General features: G+C 42.9%; 1 protein-coding gene across 1 annotated transcript in view; it reads left to right on the forward strand.

Moving 5' to 3' along the window:
• The window catches only part of TMEM123 (transmembrane protein 123), a 36439-nt gene extending 28581 nt beyond the window's left edge, over positions 1 to 7858 (forward strand). Inside the window, exon 5 of the mRNA XM_020795993.3 lies at positions 3458 to 7858. Coding sequence (XP_020651652.1) covers positions 3458 to 3482 — 25 coding nt within the window. The 3' untranslated portion in view covers positions 3483 to 7858. The remainder of the gene's footprint in view (positions 1 to 3457) is intronic.
• The last annotated feature ends 6129 nt before the right edge of the window (positions 7859 to 13987 follow it).

A 13987-nucleotide genomic window follows, 5' to 3' on the forward strand; every position in this document is an offset into this window, starting at 1 on the left:
TAACCTACAACCACCATGCACTTGTCTCAACTTGGATCTACTTCACAAAGTTGTGTTTCAAGGATGGTAGAACCATGCATGCTACCTTTGGCATATTGAAGAAGAATGGATTAGGGTTGTAGCAAATAAAATAATAACTGTACGTGAATGCTACTGTATTGGAAGTTTGGTCTTACCTCCAATGTTGGAATGTCAGATGTTCTTTTGGACCAGAACTCGCATCTCTCACGCTGTTCAAACAGAGGAATATAGGAGTCTGAGTAGCCAAATTACTCTGCTTGCTTTAATCCCAACTGTGTTATTTGTTGCTGTTCCTGTGATACAGAAAATCAGCACACTATTCCATCACTAGGAATTTCAGATGGCCTTTGTAGTCATACTTAACAATGCGAGTGCTTTTTGTTTGATTTGAGATGGCTTTCTTTGATCTCGTTGGCATCAGCAGAGACCAGGCGCTCTGTGATATCCTTCTTTTTGAACTATTTTAGCCACTTAACGGATTTGTCCCCTTTCAGCAGCAAACATCCCTACCCCCTGCTGCTGTTTACAAAGCACCCGCCTTACAAAGTAGCACGTAGTTTGATCCAGACCTAACTTATGTTCTAGACCCACCCTTTCATTCTTGCAAAGAGCTACCATTCCACTCTTTAATTATGGTGGAATAGCTCATTTCCATGCACGGATTCTATTTTTAAAATGTAAAGTACTTAAACTGGGGGCAGGAGGCGGGGGAAGAGAATTGGCATGTGTGTAATCATGGCTAGGATTTTCATTCCTGACGGTAAGGAAGGTCAGAGGCCATTTTATTTTTTCAATTTGTTTTTGTTTTCCCAGTTGTGGATTTCTGTTTGGCCGTTGGCGCCAATTTAAGCAAAGAATGTTCTGCCACGTGCAAGGTTAAGCCACTCTTTGTGATTGTATGGAGACTGTCTTGCTTTATCCAGAGCTTGGGAAGGTGACTTCTTAAAAATAGACCACAACTCTCAGAATTCTTTAGCTGGTGCCAATGTTAGCTGTAGGGTTGTGGGATTTGTAGCTCCAAAATGGACTTTTCTAGGTTTGATGTTCCTGTGATATGATAGTATTCCACTTGTATTCTTGACACATGTTTCTTATCCAGGCAGCTGGTACCCTTCTTCATTTTCCTGTTCAACTTCCATGTGCCAGGATTAGAAAATAATTTGCACATCATGAGGCCGGAGTATTTTCTGCCCCCATTGGTATTTTACTATTCTGAAAAGCAGCAGTGTTGGGTTTGGCTAGGTCAGGGACTGGGTTTAGTTATGTACATGAATCACTTTAATCCAGTGAGGCGTCTGCTCTCCCCTGCATAGATGGGCACCTTATTGATAACCAGTGTGTGTGATCTGCTTCGGTTTGCAGGTGCCACAGTTCAGTGAAAAACAGTACTAAGTATTTACATTGGCTGGAATAAAAAGCATGCCACTGATGAGAAGCAGTAGATGCGTTGGGATGTTTTTTGTCCGAGTTATTTTTGGTTTTGTCTCTTGCAAAACAAAGGAGAAAGACAGGGACCTTCAGTTCAACACCTCAACAAGTGACAGTGTTGCAAAATGTGCACTGTACAATAACATGTGGCTCCAGGGAACTACAGTGGTGCTACAACTTGCGAACTTAATCTGTTCCAGAATGGTGTTCTTAAGTCGAAACGTTCATAAGTCGCATCGGCATTTCCCATAGGAATGCATTGAAACCTGATTAATCCGTTCCAGCTGTTTTTTGTTCTTACGTAGAGGTATGGTTTGTAAGTCGAACCATTAGTTCCCATAGGAACTAATGCAAAACTGGTTAATCCATCTTCTGCCACTAGAGGGACAAATTTTCTTTTTTTAACCTAAAATGACTTAGGTTTAAAAAAGGGCAGGAAAGGAGGGAGGGAACAATGGGGAAGAGAGGAAGGAAGGAAAGGTCATCACTGGGGCACACAGACACCTCAGACAAAGGTTTGTGCTTTTAAGCACAAAAAGAGAGAAGACACAGAGAGAGAGAGAAGGGGGGGAGAGAATGTTTGGAGTCTCAAACACATTTTAAACAAAGCACATTTGAGTCTAAACTGCATTTTAGAGCAAACCAGCCAGCACAGCCCATCACAGAATATTTTCTGGTTTTTAAGAAAGAAAGACTTTGGAGTCTAAACTGCATTTTACAGTCTGCCTGCATCAACAACCAGCAACCATTATTCCAGCAAACAGACCCGCCTCAGCACAGAAAGAGAGCATAAAGAGAAAGAAAAGACAATTGGGGGAGGGAAGGGGGAGACTTGAGTCTAAACTGCATTTTACAGCTTGCCTTCATCAACAGCCAGCACAGCCCCTCACAGAATATTTTCTGATTTTAAAATAGACACACTTTAAACCCACACATTTTAAAACAAAAGAGGTCACTGTATACAAACCGTAGAAGCCACAGAACGCAAAATAAATAAATGAATGAATAAATTACATTTTAGAATTACTGTACAGTCTAAATTCAGGTGTTTTGTTTTGTTTTGTTTTGTTTGTTACATGCATCACTAAAAAGATAAAACCCAGGAGGTGGACTTTTGAGGATTGCACTCACAGGGAAACCAGTATATCTGATGGATGAGCCCGTTTGATGCCCAAATCATAGATGCACCCTGATTGTGTTGGTTTGTGAACATAAGAAGCAACTTTATACCAGGTCAGGCTGTTTGTCCATCGGGCCCTGTCCTGTCTGCTCTGACTGGTTGTGGCCCTTCGAAGTCCTCCATGGAGGATGTATCACTTTCTACCTGACCCTTTTAATAGGTTGTCAGATACTGAATCTTCAGTCTTTTGCATACTTTACCATCCGCCTGTGGTCACTTGTTGTAAGGCTTAGCAAATACCAAATCTCACTGAATGATCTGGGAGTCCCATGGAATTTACAATCCAAAGGAAATGTAAATGTAAATTACCCTAGAGCAGTAAGACAGTGGAACCAATTACCTCGCTAGGTGGTGAGTGCTCCAACACTGGACACATTCAATAGAAACTTAGACAACCACCTGGCAGATATCCTTTGATTTGTATTCCTGCATCTAGCAGATGGTTGGACTTGATGGCCTTATAGGACCCTTCCAACTACTTTACAATTCTATGATTCCATGAAAATGATCAACTTTTGTTGAATTCAAACCAACTTGGGTGCACTCCAGAGGCACTGGACTCATCTCCAGTGAACATGGCCATTGATTATGCAGGCTGGAGTTGGTAAGCTACATGTTAGGACCAGTGGGATATGTTTTTAGCCTTTTTGGGTGGGGCTGATGGGATATCTGAAGACCAACAGTTGCTCTCTGTGAGCTACACATAGGCTTGTGTAGAACCGACTGAAGTCCCAAGGCAGCTGTAGAAGTGTCACTCGTACTTTTAATGGTCTTGTGTATTCAACTCTGGTGTCAGTTATAATACACAGTGTTGTTGTTTTCTTTCAGTGATGAACACGATGCCATCATTTAAAGAGAATACTCTATAGATGAAAAGAGAACCTCACACTGTTATCCTATCCATAGAAACATTCTCTCCATGGAATAAAGCCTTAATGCAAAAGGGATCACAAGCTACACAAGATGCTGGATTCTTTTCATGACGTTCACCACGCTGCAAGAATCTGTGGGACTCCGAAAAGATTCTGAATACTTCCAAGTATTTTAAGTGAAAAGCGCCAAATGAGGAAGGCACAACTGATGCCTTCTTAAATGACCACTGTTTCTTTCTTTTTCTTTTTCTTTTGGAAAAGGGCTTAGTTGTAAATTGCTTCTGCTTAACGCACAGGGGAACGCAAGTGTTGGTCCCGTAATAAAACATGATCTGTGCCATCAGTGTGGTGTGAACATCTAACTTTGGTGGCTCTGTAAGTTGCACAGTCTTTTTGTAGAACAGATAAAGCAAACCAGGCTGGACAAATAACTGCTTCCTTTTTTTCAAAGTCAGCAGGTGGATCCAAAAGCAACATTTTCAGATTCTTTGTATTCGATTGGTGGAATGAGGGGTCGTCGTTTTTTTTGCAAAGGAAATATGTTTTCTTAATAACTTGGGGAATTTCAGGCATTGTGTGTGCCTTGTTGAATGTGTAAGAAAATATTTGTCTAACATTCTGATGTGAAGAAAGGATATAAGAGGTGGGGGTATGTGCAGGATGTTGGTGTTTTTGTTTTTGCATTGGAGAAGGTTGCTTTTATTTTACTGTTATGTTGCTTTTGAAAATAGTGCATCTTCTGTGTCTCAGTCCTTACTTATGTGTGAGGTATATTTTGAGATTTATTCTTGCATCGAAGACAGTTTGGAAGAAAACTATCCTGAAATAACATTGGCTTGCAAAGCTTTGCAGATGAAAGTAACTTCCAACGTAAGAGCATATGGAAACAATCACTTAATTAGTCCTCCATGTGGCATAGTGTATTTCTTTACTTTTTTTTATTTAAAAAATGAAGCCTACTAGAGGTCATACTCATTGGCTTTTAGACAATGGTCCATATCTTGCCATACTTTTAGTTGTTTATTAAGTTGCCTACATTCATACATAGGCTGTGTCAGTAATATTTGTACTTATTCCTGTAGAGCACATCATGCTGTTGAGAAGAGAAACAGAAATTTATCGAAGTTTCCACTGGGAATGTTTGAATGAGCACTTTTTAAAAACGAGGTCTGGGACAGATTTACTCTTTTTGCCTTTAAAAAAAAGGCAGGGGAAATTCACTATTTTTTAAAAAGGTTTTGCTTCCCATAATATAGGCAACATATTTATTCCACTTTGGTCTCTGGAAAACAGATTCTCGTTTTGAATTAAAACCATAGATCAGATACAGTGCTTGGAAAAGCAGTTGTTGAATGATAGATCCCAGAAACTCCCAGCCAAGATGGCAATTGTGAGTCATAGTTCAGAAAAACAAATCTTCTAAACTACCACCCCTCTTTTAAGTATCTACAGCACTTGAAAGAATTGTTCTGATTCCAGTTTTACTTTTGTTTCTGCTAATAAGGTATGTGCACTCTTCACTAGTGAAGAGTAGCTTTCTGTACTGTAATGTCTTCGGTTTTGTCTTAAGCACTGACCTCCTACTGTCTTAAGGGGAGGCATTAAGGTCTTCCAGTATTTTTGCTTGCTTACTTACTTGTAATTCAGGGTCTCCTCCCAAGTCTTTGAATGTAATCAGGTTTATTTTGCCTCCCCAATACGTAAAAATGAGGTAAGGTGCAGATAGGAGTTTTCCATTTCAGCGGTCAGATTGGTCCAATTTTATAGGTTGAATTGGGCCTAATCTTCAATGTTATTTCAAAATCAGTACACAATCAATGAAACCAACCTAAAAGATTTTATGTTGATTATTTTTAGACCAAGTGACCAGAATCCTGGTTTTGATTTACGTATGTATCACTTAAAATGTGTATGTCACCATAGGAAATAGCCACTAAGTAATGAGGTCATATTACTAAGTGCATATCTGTTGCACAGTTGGGCTTCTTAATGTGACCTGTGCCTCGTTGATTGTCCCCAATTCCCTATGGCAAGTTGCAAAATTTTATGTTCTGTATATGTAAATCATCAACAGGATTCTGGCTCTTAATTAGTTAGCCACTGCATTTCTTTTGTGCTTGTTGTATTATAGCAATTACTGGGATGATTACTTGAAATCTCACTTGTTTATGGAAGGTGCATGTGTAGCTGGATAGATATATTTTTGCGTTGATTCAGCCCTCGTGTAGAACTGTGTCAACATAACTGTGTCTGCTATGTCGTATGGTGATTTTACCACCTTGGGTTCATACGATTCATCTCTGTGTGAGGGTTCAAACTTTACCTCCTCTGGTTTCAAAAGAGACACTGGAGACACTTGCATTGGAAAATCATAACTATGCTTTGTTGGAACATGTAACAGTAAGTCTGTATGCTTGAACCCAATTCCTGCATTTTCTCTCGTTGCCAATGAGTCTAACGAGGGCATCCAAATGTCTTTATTAAAGGGGTTATAGTTTGAATCATTCCAAGGTCCCTTCAAAAACGGGTTACTGCTTTCCATCTCAGCAGCCTCTGTTTCAGGGTTTAATAATGGGTTGGTCTCCTCATCTCTCCCCTCGATTCATAGGGGTCTTCCTCTCCTCGAAAAGGGGCCTACAGTCCATCAGGTATCACCTCTGTGCTTCCTCCAGATGCCATAACCACTGCTCTTTTTCTTCCCTTTCTACTGCCTCCTTTTCCTCCCTGAGCCGCCTGCGCCACTCTCTGGCTTCCGACTCACCCCGGTAGGAAGGACGCAGTGGAATCCCCCTCCTCCATCTGTAATCAGCTTCTTCCCTAGGGACCCGCACCTTCTTCCATTTTCCAGTCCACGGGTCCTCAACCCATATCATTTCCCAACCTCCTGGTATTACGTCCACCTCCCTTTTCTATCTTCCATTCCTGCCTCTATGACACACCTCCCTCTTTCTTCTCTTCCCGCCAACTCACTCCCCGTCTGAGTGGCTACTGTCATCTTTGACAGTTCCCGCTCTAATTCCTGGATATCAACTCCCTGTGTTTAGTCTCAACAAGTGGTCTGTCTGTGCCTCTTGTTCCTTTTTGAGGGAGGATGACACTCCTGCGGCGAGAGCTTCCACCCTCTCGCCTTGCGTCTCACACTCTGCCACTCACCCCAGGAATTTACAGAGCTGAAAAATAACTCCCCCCCCCACCTCTCTGCCAGATGTGACAGAGGAGAAAACAAGAGCTTAGCAGTGCTTTCCCTTTCCCATCTCTCCACAATCTGAGTATACGTAGGTCTGGTCTGATGTTATTCATGCATAGACTTGAGAAGCAGATTAGATGATTTTCTGGAGGTCTTAAAAGAATTTTCTCAGCACCAGGGATAATCTTACCAAACATGGTACCCAGGTATGTTCAGCTACATCTCCCGTCATTCCCACCCAGCCAGGATGATCATTAGCCCTGCAGGTTAAGGATTATGGTAACTGCAATGTCACAGGTGGAAGATGCTTGGTTGGAGATAGGTTGAGCTGGCACTTCAGCAGGCAATTTTTGCCATTGTTGCGATAACCAAGATACAATAAGCAAAAGAAAACACATCACATCTACTTAATTGTTCAAAGGCCATAGCGCATTATGTTGCATGTAATTTTCCTGGAAAATTTAAGGCCTTCCAATAGGAAGCACCTGTCCAGTCTTGGCCATATTTGCAATCAGGAATCATCCTGAGCATGTCCAGTCTCTGTACCCGTGGGATGTTTGTTACATCTAGGTGATGCTGCACACATTCATCCTAATGAGAAATATCCTCTTAGCGAGGATATCTACACATTAAGAACTGGGTGAAGGGAATGGGAATCATCCATCATATGGAATGATGCTTAACTGGGAGAAGAGCAAGAAAGACGATCTAGCCTCTTGGATTTTGGGACGCCATGCTGATGTTAGCAACTGATACCGTTTATAAAAATAGGTGTTAGAACTTCATTCTTCCCGGGATGTTTTGTCATAATAGTTTTATCTGTTTTCTCGAGATTCATACACGTGTGACACCTGTTAAAATAGTTGACTTTGTTCATGAAATGAAAAGAGTAAGGCTTTGGTTTTCTTCCTATTTTTTAAATCTCTCTTTTTTAAGTTTGCCAGCTTGTAAGCAAAGAACTTCATACAGTTTAAAAAACCACACACACAAAAAGTAAAACCAGCCACTTTTTTATTTGGAATAGCTGACATTTTGCAGAAGAAATATTTAGTTGCTGCATTTGATACATTTCTCTATGTGTGGTCACCTGTCTACAATCTGTACATGCCTTTAACTGCTGTCTTCCTAATTTTTTGTCCTCACCAAAAAAAATAAACATGGTAAAAACAATAGCTAGTTTGCAGTGTGAATGTTTAATGTGTTAGAGATATTTGAAAATCATTTACTTCTGCACTGGGGTGTGCATGTTATTCTGTAGTAAATATGTGCAAATTATGTTTTAACTACAGTTCTCAGAATTCCTCTGGAGAATTCTCAGACCTGTAATCTAGAACTGCAAATCTGCACATCTCTATTCTGCAAATTAAATTTAAAGACTAGTTAGTGCACCAGGGACATGGTGGCGCTGTGGGCTAAACTGCAGAAGCCTTTGTATGCTGCAGGGTCAGAAGACCAGCAGTCGTAAGATCGAATCCACGCGATGGAGTGAGCTCCCATCGCTTTGTCCCAGCTCCTCACCAACCTAGCAGTTCGAAAGCATGCAAATGCGAGTAGATAAATAGGTACCACCTCGGTGGGAAGGTAAAACAGCGTTCCCTAGTCACGCTGGCCATGTGGCAACGGAAACTGTCTTTGGACAAGCGCTGGCTCTACGGCTTGAAAATGGGATGAGCGCTGCCCCCTAGAGTCGGAAACAACTGGACTAAAAATGTCAAGGGGAACCTTCACCTTTACTAGTGCAAGAATAAGAAATGTGTGGTCCTTGCAGTGCTGTGTAACACCAGAGACGAGACCAGGGAGGTTCTCACTGGAGTGCCGTCCCGTAAGAAGACCTCTAGGAGTATACAGACCACTCCACCACTAACCCCTAAGCTGGTTCACCAGGGTTCAGACACCAGGGATTTAGAGATGGGAATGAAGGGGTTAACCATAGCTACCCAAACAGAACCTGGGTTGGCGGGAGAAGAGGAGAGAAGGTGGGAAGTGGTGGAGGGGGGAGCAGGGGATATAAATAGGGGCCAGGACGATATACTGGGGGGTTGGGAGATGATTTGGCTGGAAGATCCCTGGACAGGAAGATGGGAGCGGCTAAGGGTTCCCAAACAAGAAGCTGATTACAGGTGGCATCGGGGACTGCCCCAAAGACCATCGTATTGGGGGGAGACAGAGGCCAAGGAGTGGAGACGGCGTTTGAAAGGAGATGGTAGCGAGAGAGGTAGAAGAATGCCGGACATGGCATGCCAAAGAGATGCAGCAGATGAGATCTTACCTGGACCGTGGGGTACCTTTGAGGGAGATGGATCCCCGTTATGGGGATGGACTGAGGATGAAGAGACCGTTCCATTATTGATTCCAGAAGGGGTTGAGGAGGAAAACCCAGAAACTGAACCAGTGTTGGCAGGACCCTGGGACCTTAAATCCCTTAACCCATTTGAAGAAGGCTTGTGTTCACCCTTGCGGGATCCGTTGATCTCGCAAGAGCAGTTTAAACCAGAGCCTGTTAAAGAAGTTAACCTGTTTCCGGGTTTGTTTGCTAAAAATGAGAACATATCGGTTGAACCTTCCCATGCTGTTGGTTCGTAAAATCCTGTGGCCCCAAGCCAACATGGCCAGTGATGATGAGTGTTGCTTTGAAAGCTGCATTGTCACAACTAGAGATGGAGGTATTTGTAGACAAATACAAATATCTCACCGCAGGTGGAAATAACCGTCCATTCACCGTTCTGCCGCGGGTGCAGCAGCGCCTTCCTATCACGTTGTGCTCCGCAATGGATTAGCCACTCTGCAACCTGGTAGAGAGGCTTGTCATCCCGCCTCCAGCCAGGAGTGGCTAATCCATTGCAGACCCTCGTTCTTTCACCTGCAAGGGGATATTCGTATTCGCCTACGAATACAAATACCCTCATCTCTAGTCACAACTTTGGCAGCTCCCTTAAACTCTATGGAGTTCAGGTTAACTTAACTCAAGCCCAAGCTAGGCCACTGTCTGTTGTGCCCTAAGAACTCAGATCCAGTGTGAGGCCTCATTCATGTCACCTTGTCAGGTCATTCTCAAGGTCATCTTTCCCTATCCTGTACCTGGAATCTTTCTGCTGAGTATTCCCCCATGTGGTGAGACCTGGTAAGTACCATAACAAGACAGTTTAAAATTTTTCAGTGGGTTGTGTTGAAACAGCAAATACTGTGGAATGGGAATCTGAGGAATTTGTAGGAAAATGAGCAAACTTTTATCAGATAGCAATGTAACTACAGTCACAAACCTATACAACTGTCTTTGCAGCATCTGGGACCATGATGTAGTAGAGAAATGGTGTGATGACAACTTAAAAACTGCATTGATGACAATCCGTGTTAAAGAGTTTACTGCAAACAGGCTTTCTCAACCCTCTCTGAACACTGAACCCGAGAAATTGCCATCGAGCCATACAGCAGGAATTCTACCACTGGGCTACAGGCCTCCTTCCCCAATTACACACGTGAACTAAAACCGAATGAAAAACAAGGTCAACAAACTCATCTGCATGAATTGATTTCAAAGGTTTCCTAGTGGTGTAAACTTTCCTGCAGCTTTAAGCATAAACAGAAAGGATTGTGATGTTGACTTTCTGAAAACCTCAGACCAAGTAGAAAAATGGTGTTTATCTTTGCACATTGGCTCCTTGGGCCAACTCCAAACTAGAGCACCAAAAGGTCACAGGAAGTTAAGCTCTAGTTACTGGCTTTCTATTTTTATATGAACGGCTCCAGCGTCACCAAAAGGCATTTCTTCCTTTGAAGAATCCTAAGCACTGTTTACTGTACAGTTGAATCCTGTAAAATGCAACATACCAAAGCCACACATCCTTAGAATGGCACTGCTTTGATGTTAGGGTCTAAGTTAGCTAAAGCAACAGGAAGCAAATTATTTAGAGCCCCACGTTCCTTTAGGAGCAGTCTGTTAAGAGCCATGCACCATTCAGGCCTTCATTTTAATTATACTGTGCCCTTTTCTCATTAAAAGGACCCAAGGCAACTTTCAAAATAATCAAAAAGACGAACATTCAGGCAGTGAAATCAATAACAATATTAAAAAACAATTCAACATATGACATATTAGAATTATTTGGCTCAAACAGTAAATTTAAAAGCACATTAAGGGAAAGATTTATAGCATCCTTCATCTGAAGGGGAAAAAAATTCCTTGGCAACCTGTCATTTACTGAAACCCGGAGTAGAAAGGTCTTGGGCTGCTGGCAAGACAAGGAGGAGATGGCCAGATGGGCCTCCTATAGAAGGGAGCAGCCACCAAAAAGGCCCTCTATTGTGTCCCTGTCAGGAAGCACTACTCTAGGTAGTTTACAAGTTAAATTAGAAATCCCACAGAGCCCACATAACAATATATACAAGTTCAATTTTATTGTATTGGCTAAAAGCCGTCACGAAATGCAAATATGATCAAATATGAACAATATATACAACAATGTGGTGATAAAAATGCAAAAAAGAGGAAAAAACAAAAAAAGATTAAAGATCAATATTAACAGCTTCCAGGCAACTCAGTTATTGAAGGCAGCTTTGAATAGCTGTTTTCCACAATTTCCTGAACATGATTCCTTTTGAAATCCGGCAGAAGGTTGTGTGAGATCATGGCTGTCCACGTCTGCTTGAACTTAACCTTAAGTAAATTGGGGCTTGATGTACAGGAGTGCCTAGCCCATACGCAAGGGGTCACCTTAATGGAGGAGGCAGAGCTCCTCTCCATAGAGATTGGCCACCCCTTGTCCTGTTCTTGGACGTGTTGGCCTTTCAAATTTCTTTTGGCCTCAATAAAGAGCCTCGTTCCAAGGCAGCTTGCTGTGTCGTTCTGAACCAGACACTGACTTAACACCCATCACCGTGCTGTTTGATTCAAATGGATATCGCCACTCTGGGGGGAAAATGCCTCCTTTAAAATCGTGCTGCTTCATTGCATCTTGGGATCAGGAACAAAAAGTAAATGAACTAAGCAGCTGTTTGCTTGCTGTTTGACATACTGTTTGGAAAATAAAAGTAGGAATTATTCAGTATGGAATAATGCAACAATCTGTGCATTAACAGCTGTTCGAAAGAAGGTTCTCTTGTCAGCACATATACTCTGTTGAGCACATTGATATCACATCTTTATTCTGCCTTCAAAATAGCTCCTAACAAAGCATGAATAGTCAAATCAAAACATATTTTAAAAATCCATGTTGAAAAGGAAGAAAGCAATTTACCATACCTATTGCATGAACTGCCAAGGTGGTTGAGAGGGTGGTGGCCAACCAGCTTCAGGCGCACCTGGATGAAACAGACACCCTGGATCCATTTCAGTTGGGCTTCAGGCCGCGCTATGGTACAGAAACGGCATTGGTCGCCCTGTACGATGACCTGTTGAGGGAGGCCGACAGGGGCAAAATCTCCCTGCTGGTCCTCCTCGACATCTCGGCGGCCTTTGATACCGTCGACCACGGTATCCTCCTGGGGAGGCTCTCTGAGTTGGGAATTGGTGGCTCGGCACTTGTATGGCTCCGTTCCTTCTTGGGGGACCGTCCCCAGAGAGTTCAGCTTGGGGAGAGCGTCTCGGCCCCATGGAGTCTCAATTGTGGGGTCCCACAGGGGTCGATTATCTCCCCAATGCTGTTCAACATCTATATGAGGCCGCTGGGTGGGGTCATCAGGGGGTGTGGAGCCCGGTGTCATCAGTACACTGATGATACTCAGCTCTACATCTCCTTTCCACCTACCGCAGGAGATGCCGTTCTGTCCCTTCAGCGCTGCCTGGGGACCGTACTGCAATGGATGCAGAATGGGCTGAGGCTGAACCCGGACAAGACGGAGGTACTGAGGGTGGGCGCCCCCACAGCTGGGGGTTTGGGAAACTCCCTCTCTTTCGGGGGGGTGACCCTCCCTGCCAAAGATGGGGTCCGCAGCTTGGGGATCCATCTGGACCCAGCGCTATGGAAACCCAGGTGGCGTCGGTGGTCCAAACCGCCTTTTACCATCTTAGGCGGATAGCCCAGCTGTGGCCCTATCTCGATGTGGGGGCGCTCACTACCTTGCTGCATGCGCTCATAATCTCAAGATTAGACCACTGCAATGTACTCTATGTGGGGCTGCCTTTGAGGCTGCTGCGGAAACTTCAGGTGGTGCAGAATGCAGCGGCCAGACTTCTCAGTGGTGTGAAAAAATACCTACACATCTCACCCACTCTGGCCGCATTGCATTGGCTGCCCATCCACTTCCACATCGACTTCAAAGTGTTGATGTTTACATATAAAGCCCTAAACGGTTTAGGGCCTCGATACTTGGCGGAACGCCTACTCCCACCAAGATCTACCCGTGTCAGTCGCACGAGCCAGGAGGTGAGGCTGAGGAGCATAACGCCAAGGGAGGCCTGGAAGGAAAAGACAAGAAACCGGGCCTTCTCGGCGGTGGCTCCTCGCCTCTGGAATAATCTACCTCCTGATATTCGCGCGGCTCCCTCGCTGGGTATTTTTAAAAAGCAACTAAAAACATTGATGTTCCGGCAGGCCTTCCCCTCAATCAATTCCTGACCTCCCCTTCCTCTCCTCTACCTTCTTGTCCTACCTTGTTGAAAGTTTTTTTATGTAAAATTGTTTATATATATATTGCTGTATGTTTTCCTGTAAGCTGCCTAGAGTGGTCTTAACCAACTAGATAGGCGGGATATAAAATAAATAAATAAATAAAATATAACCATTTTTAGCTTCGCACCTAAAACATGAATTAGCAGCTGTCAAATGTGTCTTATGTAGGGAAGGTCTCCCATAAATAGGCAAAGAGGGGATGGAAGCATGTTTTCAGAATATATTAAACGAATTGGCAGGTTCATGTGGAAGGAGATGGCACTTCACATATTCCATTCTTTAGTCACATTTATAAAACAGCTTGGTATTTTGCGAATGTAAGATTAGGAACACAGGTAGGAAGAAAGCAGGAGAGGTAACTTTTCTTTTTAAAGTAGGAATAAATGAACATGTGCTAGCAAATGAAGGTATTTATTTATTTAAAATATTTTACCTCATCTTCCTCCTTAAAAAGGGACCCAAGGTGGCTTACAGCATTAAAAACATATTAAAAGCAGTAAAATATTCAACTATTAATGAAGAATAACATATTTAAAATGTCAGGTAAAACCATTTACAAAAACAGAGTTAGAAGCAAGAAAATATAAACTATCCTGTTTATTGTCTCCTAGACAGTCACTAGCAGCTTTTTAAAAAAGCCCCTTAACAATACAAACAAATTGTCCAAATACAAAATATAGTTACGGGGGTG

The sequence above is a fragment of the Pogona vitticeps genome, chromosome 3 (assembly GCF_051106095.1).
Source record: "Pogona vitticeps strain Pit_001003342236 chromosome 3, PviZW2.1, whole genome shotgun sequence".
In the NCBI taxonomy this organism is placed as follows: domain Eukaryota; kingdom Metazoa; phylum Chordata; class Lepidosauria; order Squamata; family Agamidae; genus Pogona; species Pogona vitticeps.